Raw genomic sequence first — 13,401 nt, forward strand, 5'->3', positions numbered from 1 at the left:
AATATCAGTTTGGCAATAATTTATAATATGGCAAAGCGATAGACAATAATTCCCCAACCAAAATGGCGTAATTTCCAAATCGATATCCAGGAATTGCTATATCGATAATCCAGAACTGCCAAATCGATACCCACAATTGCCCGATTGATACCCATACCCATCAATTGCCAAATCGATATACAGTAAAGTCTACTCCTACAAACCCTGCTAAAAAAATTTGCCTGCAAGTTTGAACTTAGAGACCCTTGCTATTGCTACAAAAACATTTTGGAAGATAGATAAACCTTAGAAAACTCCAAACCCAGTGATATCTAGTGCTTTATACATTAGGAAATATCTGACAACCAATGGAGGAGATGACAAACTTCACCACAAGCAGCGGCACCAAGTTTAGCAGTTTCACTACTTGCAGAGGACCAAGTTCAGTAGCAGAGATTTTTTGGGGTTTGAAGTTCAACCGCAGAGATTGTTTGAAGAGCAAGGAAAGAGTCATGACGAACCCTTGACCTACTATAGCAGGTTTCTAAATAAAAAACAAAACAAAAGCACATGCTAATTAAATTAAAAATAGATGGTGTATGGGTACACAGGTGTACCGTAGACGTTGCCATCAAGGGAATTCATATTGATAATAAACTTTAACATTCCCCAAACCCTGAACTCTAAACCCTAAACCAATAAACATACTTAATTTAAATAAGAAACTCGTACATAAGGTACCAAAAATGGACTACAATAAACACCAATAAACACGGATTATTTAAGCATGAATGTTCCTTGCTAAAGTTTGGTACAAAAATTTGGTCCTCTTAAGATAGAGTGATAAATCTTAAGCATTTGATAATTATCGCTCGAATGTACTGATGCATCCAACACTACTCAAGAACAAAATAATCGGTATAAAATGCAGAGACCAAATAAAAGATTAAATCAACATAAAAAATCAAGAGTATATTCCAGTGTGGATCCAAATCATCCTTTAGGAAATTCTTGGTTTCTAATTCCAGTCACTTAATAAAAATCTATAAGTAATAATGTTTTTTGGGTTTTACTAGGAAGAACACTTTGATTTCATAAAGAACTTAGATTGAAAAATAAGGATTGCAAAGACAAGGATAAGATCTAAATTCTGAAAGAAATTACTAGGAATAACTGAGTCTTGGCCATTAAATTATTTATATAAAAAAAAAGGATAATATACATACATGAGTACAGCAAATGGCAAAGTGATATACTTGAAATGTTAAAAGCTAGCACTGCCCTTTACCACTGTATTCTCTGCACATGTTGAGCACATATTCTTGTACAAAAGAAACAAATGAATCTCTTTACACCATAAGCCTTATGAAGATCAGCATCAACTCCAATCATATGAAGAGATGGGGCAGTCAGACTGCTCTAGTGCCTTCTACAGCAGGCTCAACGGTACTTCGCGATACCTCTGGCTCCGTGCCATACTCCCAAAGTTGTTTTAGCTCACGCCTTATCAGTCCCAAAAACACCGTAACACCTGATTACCAGAGCAGGATAAGCAGGAAGGAATAGAAGACAAAGTAAAACATCTGATAATTCTATTGGCCAAAAAATGAAAAACTCCTTGACATTACCTAGTGTACATGGAACAAGATATAGGAGAGCAGGCTGACCATTCCCGTTCATGAGATATAAACCCAGGTACGTAAAACCAAGTCCTGGAACAAGAATTACCATCCATTAGTACTAAGACAAGATGAACATGCATAGTTTGGTCATGTTAGAAGCCAGCTATTAAAAGTAAATGAAATTAATAAACTACCAATATATGAAGAAAAAGTGTATAACATGAAACAGATAGATGTTGCAAGAGCACTCACCGATTCCATAGCCAATTACCAACCAAAGGAAATATCCGCTAATTCCACGCTTCTTATTTTCTTTGTCAAACCTGAGACAGCCAAGCCCAGACAAGATTTAAAATTAAGAAAGATAGATTGAAAGCAATGCACACAAAATTTTCAAATTAAAAACAAAAAAGAAATTGAAAGCAACAGCTTGTTAGGTGACCTCGTTAATTTTATCTATTTAATTATAATTAATGAGGCCATCTAACAAAGCTTAACACATAAGTTCAGCATGCATTCACAAAACAATGATGTTAGTCATTTTGTGGTTTTACGCCCCGACAACTTTGGGGTTCAATAGGAGAACTAAAAATATAAGTCAGGAAGTTAAAAAGACAACAATTGGAGAGCATGTTCTGCATCAAAAAGTGACTCAATTCTTGGAGACTCAGATGAGGACGAGAGGTTCGGTTTCGGTGAAGCAGATCTGGACTTGGAGGCTGGTGAGGAAGGTCTTAAAAGTATGGTGATGGTTTCAGGTAATTCAGGGGCGAATTTGGTGGGTGTACACGGGTGGCGGAATTGGGTAAAGTTGGTGTCTCTTGAAGTGGAAGGGGCTAGGGAGGAAGAGGAGCTGTTGTCAAATCAACTGGATCTCAAGGTATGGCAGGAGATTTTTAAAGAAACTGGAGATATTCAAAAAGGCCCATTCACTTTTTACATGACTTTTTTTTATATGACTTTTTATATGACTTTAAAATATCATAACTTTCATTTTACATCTCTTTTTTCATAAAACTTAAACATTTTTTGAGATATTCTAACATTTTTTGAGATATTTTAAGAAGACCAAGGTTTATGCATCTCTTTCACAAATACATCACTCTACATATCATCATAATGTTTCGCACTCACAGATATAACCGTTAAAACTTGGTACGGGGATTTTGGGAACGTATGCTATATAATGATAAAAATCTCATTTTAACCAGAGAGAATCACATTTAACTAAGGACTTTTTCCAATTAGTCAACTAGCTCAAGGACTTAATCAAAAAAGGATATATTGTACTCTTTCCAAAAAGAAAATGTGTTAATAGGGACCTAGGTCTAATTTAACTAAAAAGTAAACCTGGCAAATGTTATTTGATATGCTATTTACAAATAGAAAGTTGATTGGAACAGAAATCAGTACCTGTAAGAAAATACAATAAGCAAACCCGGAAACAGAACATCCCCAAAGCCAAGCATGTTCTGACCACCCCAGGGGTCAAAAAAGCGAGGGATTCTCAAGAGCATTGGTAGGCCTTCACCACTATTGTCACCTTTGGCAACCTATAAGAGAAATATGTGGATTTAATAAAAGCAGTCATGTGTCAAAGCTAATACAACAGTCAAGCCCATCGGGCACTCTTGAATCAATTGCCCGGCAATGTATATCATGTAAGCACAAGCATTAGACATGCATGAACACAAGTTTACTCGAAATGGGCACCAGAAGCATAAGATGTCAGACATTTACTCATGGAGACTTTGTTCGTGAACCAATGACCTTAAAGCGGGGATCACAAGCATAAGATGTCAGACATTTATTCTTGGAGACTTTGTTGGTGAACCAATTGACCTTAAAGCATTAGTAGAAGATTTCTAAAATAACAACAACAAAAAATTGTACCAACCATCCAAAAGAGAAAATAAATTGTAACAGGAATCATAGGATGCCCAATAGATTTTCTTGTTAAGTATTTATGACGTAATATGGATGTGAACCAGAACAAGTATTTTCCTAAGGGAGGGAGGGGGGGTGGGCTGGAATTACCATGATATGATATAAGCAATGTTTTTATTATGTGTAGAAATATATGTGCATGTGCATATGCTTTATATATGTAAAGACAAAACCAACCAGTCCAAACTTGTCAACGCTGTACTCTGCCACATCGCCCAATGACCAGGCTACTGGCCTGGTGGACCGATGGACACAACCAAAGTCAGGTTAGATAATTAAAAATCTTTACGCCTTAACATTGGGCCACCACCTAGACTGCTGCTAACATTTTTACAATTACAACACTAGTATGATTGCTATTCCAAATTTCATTATAATATGTTAGGTGGAAGAATAAAATAAAATGGATGTCAAAACCCTACACATAAGATTGATGTCAAGATGAATTACGCTAAAGTGAATATCCTTAATAATGATGACCATAAAGAAGCTAAGTATATAATTTTTCCACTTTTAAAACTCACTTCTGATGCAAAACAAATGTAGAATCATTTTATAAAATAAGCCTCAACAGAATGATAAATAAAAGAAATACACCCCAAAACTTCAATTGATGAATTTCAGACAAAACCTATGCACTTTCCAGTTCAAGGTATATAAATGCTATATAGGCATCTTCTAGATTCACCAAAGTTGGTACAACAATAAAGAACATCAGTTAATAGCTAAGAAAGATGTAGCTTGGTGAATCCTACGGGAAAATTTCTGGCCTATTTTGGTTAAATCATCCTAGAATTTGGAACTAGAAAGACCTATGGAATAGACAAACCAATATATGAAGAAACTTATGCTTGCAACATCCTTCAGAAATCATGAGAACTCCTAAGGTAATCTATCTGAAGCTTGGAATGCTTTAAACATAGAGCATGATAAGGGGGGGAAAAAAAAAAGGCTTCTCCAGCCATTGCAATTTTGACTTCCAATAAGCAAAATGGCTCCAAAAAAAAATAAACTGGTCTACCTTCTCAATGTTCTCACAAACCAAAATTGTGACAACAGCTTGCATGGTTAACATGAAACAAATGCAACTTGTAATCTAATAAACCAAGAAAAAGAAGAAAAACGGAGATCAGAACTTACCACAACCATGACGCTATCTTTGAACATTAAGGGTGACAGGAATACCCAAAAGATGTCGTAGACAAATGCACAACAAAGTAGTACGGTAGCAACCTGAGACATGTTAGAATTATGAGACAAAGGACTGATTTATTAATTACATGACAAAAGGACTGATACATTAATTACATGACAAAAGGACTGGTACCTTGATATTAGGTAATCGAGCAATTTGCAAGACTGTTATCATCAAGCAGATACCCTGTCAAAAAATGATATTTAAGTAGCAGAAGTGAATTAAAGGATCGAAGGAGGTCTACAACCATCTTCAACACACGTTGACGCACCATGTAGACAACCAGGATTAACATGTTGCTAAAAACCGGCAGATTAAAAATGGTAGGCAAGTTGTGAAAGATGCATATCCATATGGCATAACATTGTAAAATTTCAGGTTTCTTCCCAAGATATCAGCAGTCCATAGTTAACCCACAAACAACTCAACTTAGGCTCACAGAAGAACTTTGGGTGACTATCTTAACACAAAGTAAGAGCAAAAAAAATGTTAAAAAAAAATGCATATATCCAAATTTGCAATAGTATGCATCAGACTGCCATCAACAGCTTAACTAAAGGGGTGGTACGTAAAAGCTATCTTGCAAGTATGGCGGTTAGAAATGTTCTGAGATGGTAGAATAGAAGACTGACCCACTGTAGTCTGGACATCCAACCACTCTATTTTACAAAGTATTCAGCATTCAAAATATTCAAATTGCTGCAACTGCAGGTAATTTCGCTGAATGCATAATAGGATTAGCCTAGAACACATATATCAAAACTTGAAACTTACAAGAACATCTTGGCCAACCCACGAATATGATGCCCGTCGTGTTACAACCCAGAAAACTGCAAACCCCACACACAAAGCCAGCACAACAAGTGAGAGAATCGACACCTCATCCAGGAGAGGCAAAGTTATTGTCTTCTGTCCACCACTTCTCCATTTTCTGCTCAACAAGTAGTAGAGACATGAAGGAACACCGACTGAAAGAAATTATTGCATGCACTGCAGCTAGTGATAGGTTTAGCAGAAACTGGAAATAAATGTGGAGTGTACCTCAAAATCAGGCTTAATAGACAATTATGCATTCCCTGAAAACAAAAGCTACATCAACTAGCATGACACACAAGTAATAATACGGGAGAATGACAGAAAGTAGCACATAAAACACATTCGAGAGAACAACCCAAAAAGATTGTGCTTGTACCAGAGTATATCACAATATTTTTTTCTCAGGTTATTCTCTAAGTCTTTCTTTTTTTTCACCTTTTTCCTGCTTTTCAATAAAAAATATGTTCCAAAAAAAAAAATTTTGTCTTTTCCATTCTCATAAAGAGCTTTCTAGGATGCAACAAAATGCCAACATAACTGCTCAACTAAGAACTCAAATAGAAAGGGTGAATGTTACCATTCAACATCTCAAAGAAAAATAAGGAATCAATAGGCGATACAATACAGGTAAAGCCAATATACTCTACATTTCCTCCATCCCTTCCATAAAATGCAAAAGCATTCAGGATGTGGCGGGGAGTAGTCTGAAGATGTTTGGGGATAGGATTTGGCTCTGGTAATCTTTATGAGCCTCAATATCCTCACCATCTATGGCTAGATCTTTCTTTTCCACTTTTTCAGAGTGGAAAGCTGCTGTTATGTAGATTTTTTTTTGGTAATGGTTCTGACTAGTATAATATGCTGCTTATGTTGTTATTTGATGCTGTTAGTAGGATTTTAGGACAGTGGACATCTTGTCCTCTGATTTGTACAATTGCATTTTTCTTAATGAAAGTTATATCTTGTCCAAAAAAAAGTGCATTATTCTGTATTTTATAGATTGTAATGCACAGTTCTACTTGTTTAATTCCCAACACCCAAAATATTTCATTACCAGAAACATTCTCAAATTCAAGAACAAAAATGCCAAGAACTCTGTTTATCGTCAATTTTGTTCATTCCCACTACTTGGCAAGCAGACTTTTATTTAATCAAGAAGAAAATAAAAAACAGAATTTATCACAGTACCTCAATACCGCCAACGCAGAAAAGTACGATCAGCACCCAGACAAACCACGTAGACATAAAGAAATATAGTAGCAACAGAAAAACGGATGCTGTTATGACAAAACACACAGCACCCTTCACGCTAAGATTCATGACTTCGTCCTCAGAATCATCTTTCGCTGTTCCAGTATTAGATTCCTATTCAATAAAAGATTATATAGATACTATTACCCATAATTACAGCAATAGAAGTAACACGAGGGCCGAGATGAAAATATCGGGCGTAACGGGAATATGCCGTTACTCAAATTTATGGGCTACATTACAGTTTCAATATCGATATTAGTGACTGTCAACAGAATGATAGATATTTGCTTTAAAACATGGAAGTTTTAAATGAAACTTTAGTAAATGTTAAATCAATCATTTCCGTTGATGGTCACCAACATCGAAATATCTATCAATACTGATATCTTCATCCCTGATCACCACACAATTTTTCTTGTAAAAGCCAAAGACAATAAACTGAGTCTGTCCAAACCTTTTCTGCCAGTTCATTATAGCGCTCATCAGACTTCTCAGGAGCGGTAATCTTTGACCAAAATGAGGCAACTATTATTGTTCCCACAGCCATTAGCCACAAGAACACAACTGAGAAGTCCACCACTGGACGCTTGGGGGAATATAATAGAAGCTCCACTGCAATAAGTTACAGGAGTTATCCATATATTTTTTCACATAAAACAAATTTGAGAATTGAAAAGTACAATCACATTAGCTAACCTAGTCTTTAAACCTCACTAACATAACACACTATGACAAACTAACCTGTCTTTAAACCTCAGCCCTCAAACACATTACCTATGAGTCTACTATCAATCACTTCTTTTTTTTGTTTCCTGAAGCACTATTATGTCTTCCCCTCCCCATTCAACACCTCTTCGATAGCTCTCCTTTTTATCCACCCTAGAACTCCAATGTTCCAGCTGACAAATTCCATTTGAGCATAAAGACCCACCCTTGCTCTGAACTAACCCCTTTCAAATTCAAACGGATGTCAAGTCCAACTTTAACCTCGTAGCTTGTCTTTGGGGTCTTTGTCTTGAACACTTTGATACATACATAGTGCACTAGCTGTTTTGTGTCTCATGCTTTTCCCCGAGGTTGGTATGCTTATATTTTTTTTTAAAGATTGTATGTGGTGAGCATCTTGGTAGATTGAACAAGTTAGCTTGGTATATGCATTAATGCTGAATACATACATACAATTCTCTAAGTTGGTCAACCTCACCTGTAGAGTTTATAATTCTGTAAATAGATATGTTATCTTGATTTTAGAATGGAAGAAAATGTTCTCTGTGGTCCTAGAATGGTTTTGTAGAACCTAGTTTAAATTTCACAGTATTTTAGTTCACTACCTTGGAAGTATTGTTGCTGTATATTGCGTTTCTATATTGGTTGCAAGCAAAAGTGTTTCTTGTATTTTGGTTTGAACTATGTTGTAAAGAATATGTTTCCCTATTGCTTGTAGTGTGATAGATTGTCTTAGACCATGGTTACCTATACTCTCAACTTTTAAGATCTCATGGCTAAGGAACCCTTAGATGCAATCTCTCTTTAGGTTATGTTCGTCTATCTTTCTTTGTTTTTTTTTTCCTTCTTTATCTTTATCTTTTTCTTATTTTCTTTGAAAAGATAGAAAATTGTATCAAATACACTCAAACTACACAACTGATGGACAAGAAGTCCATTCCATCTCTAAAGCATGTCAGCCACCAGCCAAGTGAAAATTTGAATGTTAGGTGGAATACCAGCCTTCCAAATAATAATAGGATCCATTTGATTGTCAATCGATTGAAGGAAAAATATCCAAATAAACATTACCATAAGACTGGGTTGACCATAATGTTTCCACAACATGATTTGGATGCATGGAGACCTTGTTTATACAAGACAATGAACCTGAATATTCTTGGAACTCTCTTTCACTCCAATTCCAACGAAACTGTAAACCCCAGAACATGACCCAGAGGAAACAGAAGCCAGTGAAGAGATAACTCAGTAATAGGTACCTATGGTCTCAATTTTTCAGATTGAAGCCTAAGGAATCCTAAATGTAATGGTTAGGTTATGTTCCTCTTTCATTCCTTTTATTTTTCATAAAATAGAAATTTTTATCAAACACAAACTCAAACTAGAATGTGATGGACAAGAAGATCATTTGTACTGCACAAAACAAAATAAAACAAAATCAATACAGGTCAGCCTCAAAACTAAGAGCGAAAATAGCTAACTGCGAACCGCATACCAATCTAACAAAACAGCAGACAAATTTAAGGCCCAAAGAGATGACCAAAAAATCACTCTTTCCCAGAACTCTTCCACATCCACCCCTCTATCATCATCAAAATTCTTTCGTTTCTCTCCATCCAGATAACCCATATGATGGCCAATGCTCTGAAATTCCAAAGAGCCTAAGCCCTTTTAACCCCACCAAAGCACTAGCCCTTTCACTTAGCAAAGAGTAACTTCCTTTTGGCCATATTTATGACAAACCTGCTTCACTGAACAGATTGGACCACACCTTTACAGCCGCAGAACAATGAATAAAAACATGATTGACACTCTCCCCTTTTCCCTACACAAAACATAACTCACCATCTTGGAGACAAGCACACATTTGATCCTCTCTTCTGAAGTAAATCACAGCAATTTAATGTTCTTATTTCCTAGTATTGTCTTCTACTTTCCATTTTAAGTTTCTGCAAATTCTATGGAATTCCCTGCCATAACCAAGCCTCATAGAGAACCTATATGTCCAACATTAAAAACCTAATCCAACCAACGCTTGAAAAAGCTATCAATCTTCCCCCTTTAAAGCTGCAATTAAGGAAGCCCTTTTGCTATGAAATACCCTTTATAAAAGCCCTAAATCAGACCTCCCTAACTGTCCCACATCAGTATGCCATCTTCCTATTATGTTATGTATATCACCACTAACCGCATTGAAGGTAGAAAGCATTTGAAAAAAATGTATAAATAACAAAAGCTAACTAACCTTTCTTTCCATCTTGAATAGATTTCTTGAGAGCTTCTCCATTTGACTTTGGAATCATCACAACAAAAATCGAAATGTTCAAAGAAGTGCTATCCTCAGGACAAGCCATCTTGGCAAGACCTGAAACAATGGGAGAAAACATCAGAATTTACTAGTATTAAGGGAAAAAGAGAATTAGACTCAAGTACTACCCATCATATTACTTCTTTTTCTTTTTTTCTAAAATTCAGTCTGATGTTACATTTAAACTTAAGGTTCTATTTCAAGTAAGACAATTTCCACAAACCATTTTCAGTTTCAGGTTTTTTATGCTACTTCAAAGAGAATTTAAATAACATTTTCTAGAGAAAGTAAATCAAACACATAGATCTAAGGAACAATAAATATACATAAAACTCCTACGCATATTTCTAAGATTCCATTTGGCATTTAAACTTCGTATTATGGTACCTAAATTCCTTAATTATTCGCCAGATACTTAAAAAGTTACTTTTTAACTTCAGGTGTGCAAGGTGTTTAATAAATATAGTAAATAAACAAATAGTATGCTAAGAAAGTGTTCAGAACACAATCAAATCGCCAGCAATGCTCAAGTGAACGTCATGTTGCAGCACCATCATCAGCATCCAGTACCAATATTGTAACAGTCTGACCCAGTATTCTTCATTCAAATTCAGAACAGGAAATTGTGCTCTAATTCAAACATTTGCATGATAGCTTTCGGATTTTATGTAGTAAATTTTCAGGTTGATAAATTTCTTTTAGCTGCTTTAGATTGTCAACTGACCACCAGAAAAAGAGAAGGTAGAAAAGGTCGGCACATATCAGAAATATCACTATTCAGAAGAGGTTAACACAGGATTTCCCAAAAATAAGTATTTACATGTCAAACAATGTTCACTTAGAAGTAGCATTTGACCAAAGAGTAAAACTCCTAGAGTATGTGGCATGAAATACGGTTAAAGATACCTAAAAGATAAGGAATAGATGAAATGTGATATGGATGAATTCAAGCATCAAACCTAACTCATTACAAGAAGAATCCCAATAAAAATAATACCATCCCCCCTAACCTCAATAATACCACTAGCCAACCCCATTTCCAAAAAAGCTAGCCGTACTCCCTTAGGGGACGTTCATGCACAACTTTCGCAACTGATTTTTATAAGTTATGCTACACCTCTTTTCTGTGATGCATGAAAACTTTATACCTACAAGCACAAGTTTTACTCACAACTCCCAACACATACTAATTTTTCTTATTTAAAATAAGGTGCTGATTTTCCCACTCCCCTTTTGTCCACTTACACTCCTTTTTGTCTTTTAATACTTTTTACTCATACAAGGGAGTGTAAGTGGACAAAAGAGGAGTGGGAAAATCAGCTCCCTTAAAATAAATAAAGAATCATGATCCCTAGTTAATCAAAACGATGAAATGCTGATGACATGAGTAAGTGCATTGAGAATTACAACCTTCGTCGTCATTTATCACCACCAGCGCTTTAGCACCTCCAGACTGTGCAACTTTTGCCTTTACGGAGAACTCACAATCGCCACGGGCAGACAAGGCAATAGCGCCAGATAACTGCAAGAGTGAAAAAGAGACCGTATCCACCCAAATACAGTGAGTTCCATGAGACAATGATGCTTGATCATATCCTAGAACCTCAAGGCACATTTTGTTTCTACATTTAAAGTGTTTAAATTCACATCTAAAGTGATAACAGAGAAATTTTCCATTTAAGAAAAATCAAAGTGAAACCTTTGAAGATGATGCGTTACAGCCATTCAAGGGATTGGAGATAACAACAGGCAATTTGACGGCGTTTTCTTTTTCGGAAGGCAATAAAGCCCCAAATTTTGCACCAGCCCCTTCAAAAGTTTCGGCTTCACGGCCATTAACCCAATTCCTAACCTTTGCCTGAGAAATTAGATGAAACAGTACAAATGGGTTTTTAGCAGGAAAACAATAACTGTATGAAATTGAATTCCAGAAGAAAAACAAAACAAAAAAACCCAACTCAATGTAATTCAATTCTCAGATTACAAACATGTATTTCATCATAAATCTCAAAAACAAATTAAGAACTCAATCTCTTGAAAACAAAAGGTATAAAAATGAAAGGAGCTTACCATTAGGTAAGGGTTGTTACAGGAGGGAGTTTTTGGGGTGGAATCGGTGTCCAAAACCATGTCGTTTCCACCACGGGCCAAAGACAGAGCAATCAGAGATACCAATAACACAAGGCGGAGGAGACCCGACGCCATTGGACACCACCACCAGTCAACGAAACTCCTCTAATTTGCAATTCAATTATGAACCGATTCAATCCAATGTTGAGGAAACAGAGAAAGAAGAAAGGGAAGAGAATTGTTTTTTTTTTTTTTACTTCTTTTTCTATTGGTTTTTTTTTTTTTTTTCCTTCCTTTCTTCTTTTTTCTCTGCTCCTAAGGTAAAAAGAAAGCTGGAAATGGCGAAATATATAATTTTATTTGTCCACCGACGACGTTACGTGATGCCAAGACCGGTAGACGGACACCAGACAAAAGGTGACGCGTAATAGAAGTGGGAACCAAAGTCGTTCTTTTTCCAATGCACTTTTCACAAGCTCTCTCAACTGTAAAATTATGCCCTGTTTGAATCTGCTTTTATGTCATTTTTGGAAGTGTTTTTATGTCATTTTTAGAAGGTACTTTTAAAATGGCTAAATTGCTTCTAAAAATATTGACAAAAAACATTCGAAGTGTTTTTAGGTTCCAAAGGTATTTTTTCAAGAAGTACTTTTTAAATTAATTTTTTTTTTTCATAAAATACTTGAATTTTTTAATAAACATTTCAATGTGTGTCTACCAAAAGCACTTTTCAATAAAGGCATGTATGATCAAATGTACTTCGTACATAAGCAGTTTCAAATATGGTAATAGGATAAAATGTATAAAATGAAAATCTATACTATTTGGGTAATAGGATAAAATGTCAACTATAGTCTTTTTGAACAAAATAGTTTTAATATTTGTTTTTTTTAATACAAGTAATAGTCTACAAGGGTAGAAGGTTTCTCACACACACTACCACGTTATGAAAGTTAGAAACTAAGACCACTAGATTGTAAATCAAAATTATTTTTCACTCGATAAGTCCCGTTAGCATTTTATACTCGTTTTAAAAACCAAGAGTACTGTAGTAATTCAACTCAATTTGACACTTACTTTCTCCCTCCCACTTCATAATTGTTTTTATAAATAAATAAACATTGCCCTCCTACAGTAAATTCCTCATAAGGACATGCATAGGCTAGCATATGTGGAGGTCGAGGTTTCTAGTAAAATTATAACTTTAGTCCACATGACACAAATTTTTTAACAATATCCAACGGCAAGGACAAAATTGTTGTGTGGAAGTTAACTTGAAAGGATGATTCATAGCAAAAAACTATAATAAAAAAACAAAGGACCATATGATAGTTTCATAACTTAAGGACGGCTGTGATAAAACCCAAAATAAATATGTACTCCGAAAATTATCTTGGAAAACTTGGCATATTAGAAAGCAATTGTTGTTCGGGACATGTTAATAAAATTAACAGGGATTCCCTATTATGCCTATATACCCAAAT

General features: G+C 35.4%; 1 protein-coding gene across 1 annotated transcript; it reads right to left on the reverse strand.

Annotated features, from left to right (window-relative positions):
* Positions 1-1,139: 1,139 nt before the first annotated feature.
* Positions 1,140-12,229, reverse strand: LOC117627811 (signal peptide peptidase-like 3). Its single transcript, XM_034360063.1, has 14 exons — positions 11,918-12,229; positions 11,547-11,705; positions 11,258-11,369; positions 9,785-9,904; positions 7,268-7,425; positions 6,748-6,924; positions 5,785-5,819; positions 5,518-5,674; positions 4,876-4,929; positions 4,689-4,781; positions 3,015-3,154; positions 1,854-1,924; positions 1,608-1,691; positions 1,140-1,510 (listed from the first exon to the last, which is right to left on the reverse strand). The coding sequence occupies exons 1-14, from the start codon at positions 12,050-12,052 to the stop codon at positions 1,389-1,391; spliced, it is 1,617 nt and encodes a 538-aa protein (XP_034215954.1). The 5' UTR covers positions 12,053-12,229; the 3' UTR covers positions 1,140-1,388.
* Positions 12,230-13,401: the final 1,172 nt, after the last annotated feature.

This window comes from Prunus dulcis, chromosome 1 (assembly GCF_902201215.1).
Source record: "Prunus dulcis chromosome 1, ALMONDv2, whole genome shotgun sequence".
Taxonomy (NCBI): domain Eukaryota; kingdom Viridiplantae; phylum Streptophyta; class Magnoliopsida; order Rosales; family Rosaceae; genus Prunus; species Prunus dulcis.